This window comes from Spodoptera frugiperda, chromosome 1 (assembly GCF_023101765.2).
Source record: "Spodoptera frugiperda isolate SF20-4 chromosome 1, AGI-APGP_CSIRO_Sfru_2.0, whole genome shotgun sequence".
NCBI classification, from domain to species: Eukaryota; Metazoa; Arthropoda; class Insecta; order Lepidoptera; family Noctuidae; genus Spodoptera; species Spodoptera frugiperda.
In genome coordinates this window covers 13,255,464-13,260,960 of record NC_064212.1, presented here as the reverse complement: position 1 = coordinate 13,260,960, position 5,497 = coordinate 13,255,464, and the positions used below count along the sequence as shown (strand labels likewise).

The 5,497-nt window shown below is 36.9% G+C and overlaps 1 protein-coding gene across 1 annotated transcript; it reads left to right on the top strand.

Moving 5' to 3' along the window:
• Nucleotides 1-302: 302 nt before the first annotated feature.
• LOC118273343 (procathepsin L-like) lies at nt 303-3,788 on the top strand. The gene is made up of 6 exons (XM_050693256.1): nt 303-554; nt 861-1,079; nt 1,479-1,602; nt 2,194-2,378; nt 2,902-3,009; nt 3,540-3,788. The coding sequence occupies exons 1-6, from the start codon at nt 332-334 to the stop codon at nt 3,680-3,682; spliced, it is 1,002 nt and encodes a 333-aa protein (XP_050549213.1). The 5' UTR covers nt 303-331; the 3' UTR covers nt 3,683-3,788.
• The last annotated feature ends 1,709 nt before the right edge of the window (nt 3,789-5,497 follow it).

Sequence of the window (5,497 nt, the reverse complement as noted above, 5' to 3'; positions counted from 1 at the left end):
AAACAGACTACAATATAAAAATATGTTAAAATATGTTACTTTAGCAATTTTGATTCAAACCAGCAGCAGTAGTGAGCGAGCAGTGCAGTAGTTAGATCTAGACCTAACTACTGCGCCGCACTATACGCTGTGCCAACCGTGCGGTCTAACCAATGCCAAACATTTTTCCTTTTAATCATTCCAATGGTATTGTAGATAACACAGCAATTCCTGGCAAAGTATTTAAAACGTCATTTCAAGAATGCATGCGATTATGTACAAAATTCGTATATAAACTAGGTTCACTTAGAGCATATAGTTGTGTAGCGGTTGGCAGGAGTATCGAGCAGTCATGTCTCCGATTTTCATCTGTTTTTTCGGGTTGGCCGTTTCGGCCGTTTGGTCCGCATCGCCGTACAGATTCGAAGACGCCGAAAAACTCTTCGAAGAATTTATTGAAGAATTCGGAAAGGAATATGAAGACGAAATTGAGAAACAGTACAGATTCGAAATTTTCGTTAAGAATTTGCAGTTAATTAATGAATTGAACGAAGAGAGCGATCATGCTGTCCATGGTAAGAATTTTGCTTTTGGTAGCATAGCATTCTTTTTATAATATCCTTCTACTGTAACATCTATTTTTCTCCGTCTATATTAATCGTCATTAGATATTTATTAATGCAATTTTTAGCTGGTCGTCCCACTGCAGGGGGACTCCCTACCCTCCTTCCACTGCCCTCTGTACAGAGCTTTCTGCGACCAACCCTTATCATAGGTGTCAAGTTCATCCCGCCATCTTCCTCTGGGCCTACCACGACTACTGCCTGAGTTAGATAATCCAGATAAATTTACAACTTGACAGAATTTGTTCTTCCTCACAGGTATAACCAAATTTGTGGATCTGACTGTCGAAGAATTTAGAAGTATGCACACAGGTCTGAAACCTGTTTCTGACTATATATACGGGTGTGTTTTTGCACCTGATAGCGCCATTCCTGTTAAGGGTGCGCCGGAGTCGTTCGACTGGCGTGATCATAACGTAGTGACATCAGTTAAGGACCAGGGTTCTTGTGGCAGCTGCTACGCTTTCAGCGCAGTTGGTAAGGTTTTTCTTCTTTATTAATTCATTTATCATTATCTGGGAAATGTTTCTTCTGTACAAAGACCTCATTAAAGCAATGCCCCTTGGGGATTGCAGTTCAATACCGAAAATCATTCCTAAAAATGAAAGTAGCTACTGACGTGGCTGCACAAAAGTTTACAAAATATGCACATAACAGCTATTAAAAAATTACGAGAAGATCAATTGTTCATAAGCTAGGCACATTAAGATTTTAAAATGTAATTATTTGAAATGAAATGATTGAAATTATTTTATTTTTCTGTAAGATGTATCTTGTACTACCTAACCTGTTCAAGAAAGATTCCGTTTTGAATTTATTTATGTTTGCACCTGATATTTTCTGAATTTCACCCAGTTATATTATGTTACATTTCAGGTAATATCGAGGGGCAGTACGCAATGAAGTATAGAGAACTGGTCGATTTGTCTCCGCAACAAATTATCGACTGCGACTATGTTAGCCAAGGGTGTTTGGGAGGATTCATGAGCCTCGCATTACAGTAATCTATATTTTAATACCGCCTTATACCTACCAGAGAAAGTAGGATTTAATAATGTTAATCTAATAAGCATCAGTTTAATTATTATATTACCTATCTGCTTACTCACGTAACTGTTTGACGAGGAATTCGACTAGTTTCAAGACATGCCAACATGAGGGTCATACTTACCAAACTGTCTCTGACTGACTCTTCTGACAGAGGCTGACTCTTCTAACGTCTTCTGACAGAGACAGTCTTACTGCAAACTGATATCAATTTTTATAATAATTCTAAACTAGAAATCTCTTAACCCATTCGCTGCGGCAGTAAAAAATACTTTTATTAGCCAGGTGCGGGGCGGTTTTCGTCGCTTTAAAAATATGTGCCCTGGTTGCAATTTTTTTTTGTGACTGGTTTTCGTAAAGATATAAGCAATTTAAAAAAGACGCCGATTGGCGTATTCCGCACCTGAATATTAAATAAAAAAACGCCGATAGGCGTCCGCCGCAACGAATGGGTTAATCATACCATTTCCAATCCTTCCCTTGGTTGAGGTTGGAGTAACTAATGCCTATTTATTTATTTATATTTCTATGTCAATAAACACAGATCGGTACTAGAGACAATAGGTATAGAAACTGAAGCAGACTACCCGTATAAAATGGCACCATTGGATGACTGTTACTTTGATAGAGCTAAGGCCAAAGTGACGCTCGCGACGTGTTACGGATACAACTTGACCTCTCAAGAGCAGCTGAAGCAACTGGTGTACAAAACTGGACCCATCTCTATCGGTAACTTTAATATTTTTGTAATAACTATCGTGAGACATACTAAATTAACTAAAAAATCACGGCTTACTAACGTGTATTAATGTAGAAACGCTCTACTTAGTTCCGAGTCACAGAAAGACTCTTTTACTATCGATAAATACAGCCTACTGATAGCCTACGTTTTATAGTTAATTTAGTTTTATTTAATAAGGTTCGGCACCTATAAAGGAAATATACACTTCGGAAGCAAAAATAAGTAGCCACTAGTGATATTTTTTCTGAAGTAAACAGTGCAGGTTTTAGTTGCGGACTGCCTCGCGGGTTACCGGGGCTCCGGCTCGAAAAGCAGGATTATGAACAGGGTGGTTTTTAGTCAGTAAGGGTCTAAAACTCCCTCTCGCCTCGCCCAAGGCGGGAAAAGTCATTCGATGACTTTTACCTCTACACTACAAAAAATATTTAACTTCCAATACGTATACGCTTGCATATCTCTTGACACACTCGTTCATATAAGGAATGGTCTACATAAAATCATTGTTTACAGCTATCCAAGCTGATGGTTTGCATACTTACACTGGTGGAATCCTCTCTGATAAGCAATGCAACAAAGGTTACGTCAACCATGCAGTCCTACTTGTGGGTTATGGCGTAGGTAAGAAACTTCTACCATAATATATAAAAACAGGATCGTTCTCGCAGGGTAAGAATTTCCCGGGGCTGCGGACTACCTAGCGGGTTATCGAGGTTACGGCTCGAAGAGCCGAAGTAAGAACAGGGTGGTTTTAGTCAGTAAGAGTCTGACAGTTCGTGTTGCCTTGCTCAAAACGGGAGAAGCTGTTTAAAGATGTTCACATATCAAAAAACATAAAAAAGTCTAATACAGTATTGTTTGGTTTTCCATACACATACAATTGTGTCTCTCTTCTCATACGAAGAAGGTTTGAGCATTAATCAGCACGCCTGCTCATGCGAGTTGGTGATTTCAAACTTATAATTAGAAATTATAAGCCCAGGTTTCCTCACTACCTTCTCAGTGGTATATAAATAATCTTAAAAAGCACATATAACTTAGAAAAAGTCACATTCGTACTTTACTATTGATAGATTCCGAACACACCTTTATGCATGCATGAGAAGCAAAATAGTAAATGGTATTATTATATCTTATATTTTGTCTTGCAGAAGGAAATAAACCATATTGGATCATCAAGAATTCTTGGGGCGACAAGTGGGGTGAAAAGGGTTATTTCAGAGTGGTCAGAGGTGAGAACTTGAACTCTTGCAAGATGCTGAATCCAGATATGTGTTCTGCTGTTGTCGACTAACATACAGAAAATAGAAGAAATTATATGAGCAATATCTTACGTTAAAAGTAGTTAGGATAATATATAATTTTCTTCTATGTGTATTATCAATAAAAGTTATTGATTTAATCTGTTTGTGACCTAACGTTACAGCTAAAAACACCTATCGCCTAAAATGACTTAGAAAGTCATCTTCACCGATTTAATAAAAATAGGAAGTTTCATATCTACATTTAACTGTATAATATAGCTGTAGATTTTTTCATAACACTTTAGTAAACGATCGAAATAACGTTATCAACAGAACTAAACGAATAAAACAGTTGTCTGCCATCAGACGCCTACACATTTCAATTGAAAGCCACAAATATTAATTTCATTTCAACCACTTTTCAGAATATAGTATTACCAAGCAAAGTTAACAAAGAAACAAAATCTAATATAATTTTCGATATCAATTCAAATGATATCAAACGCATTAAATCGAGACAGCATTATGTCGGCACAAAGTTTAATTTAACTGACAATACACTTTCAAGTAACAACGCCATTATTGGCTAAACATCGTCCAAAGAACCCGCTCTTGTGTCAGTTTCATTTGATATTTCCATTAAAATTCAATTCCGAGACTCATCTCGGTAACAATGGGACATTTCACAAAGATTCGTGAATGATGGCTACTGTTGCCCACATAGTGTTTTGTGTAATGAGAGAGTTTGTCCTGAGAAAGAGCAAATTTCACGCTGTTCCATGTATGGTGTAAATCCAGAATTCTGGGGAATATATTGTGGCTCGTTCATTGATGATTTTTTTACCCGCTCCGCCCCGTCGTCCATTGTGGCCGGCTATGGCGGCGGATACTAAATTCTCTCACATCTTTGGGGTTCTGCAGGTTTAAAAACAGCAATGGTTCGGGTAGATTTTATATAGCTTTCGTAGAGAAATCTTGCTTTTAATTTAGTTTTTATCAGTGTAGAATGCTTGAGTTTATTTTAAAATTTGGATTCTAGATTCAGATTTATCAGATTCTAGAACATTTCTTTTCAAATACAAAGATGCTAAAGGACATCGGGCGTTTTTTACCCGATTTTTTAAAAGTCGCGAACATAAACCAAAACATTTTTAAATGAAAGTGTTTGCAATCATATTTAATATTGTGTAGTTATTTTGATTCACAATAATGGGAAAATGGAAATAATTAGTAAAATGAAAATGATATTTTAAGTTGACTATTTTTCCTAATTACTAAACGACCGCTCAGTAAGTTAAAATATCACTCCGTGGTATTTTTGTAAACCCAATCAGACTAAATCCGTCAAGTTGATGTGCATGTTTCGTTCTCACTCTCGCCCATAGTCCTAAAACTGGTATACATATGTTGCGCTCGCGCAGGTAGCTAGCTTATCTTACTACATCGCAGTCCTTCGTCATCATCATCGCAGTCCTTCGCCAAAAGTTAAGAGAAAAATATGTTGTTTTAATTATTTTTGATTCCCTTTTTCCTCTTCAATTATTGCCCAAAAACATTTATAAATATTTTTTAAATGTCCAATTTCTCCTTATTGCCACGACCCACAGATATGGGAACTATACCATTGTGAACTAGATTTAATTGCCTATCCACCGTACCTAATTTTATTTTTGTTCGCCGTAGGTAAGTGTCCCATACAAAAATGCCCGATGTTCTTTTGTTTTAGTACCCAATATTACCATAGCAGTTAGTATACGATTTTCTAATATAAATAGCATTTAAAGCACAAAAATCGAGAGAGATCCTACTTAACCAAGATAAATTAACTACGGAACCGTCCCAACTCCTATCCTATACCCGCTGTT

What these genes read in the sequence shown, in the direction of transcription:
- LOC118273343 (XM_050693256.1), top strand. Translation starts at nt 332, where the DNA reads ATGTCTCCGATTTTCATCTGTTTTTTCGGGTTGGCCGTTTCGGCCGTT. An exon ending in GAGCGATCATGCTGTCCATG is followed by an intron (nt 555 to 860) that starts GTAAGAATTTTG and finishes TCTTCCTCACAG; the next exon opens with GTATAACCAAATTTGTGGAT. An exon ending in ACTTGTGGGTTATGGCGTAG is followed by an intron (nt 3,010 to 3,539) that starts GTAAGAAACTTC and finishes TTTGTCTTGCAG; the next exon opens with AAGGAAATAAACCATATTGG.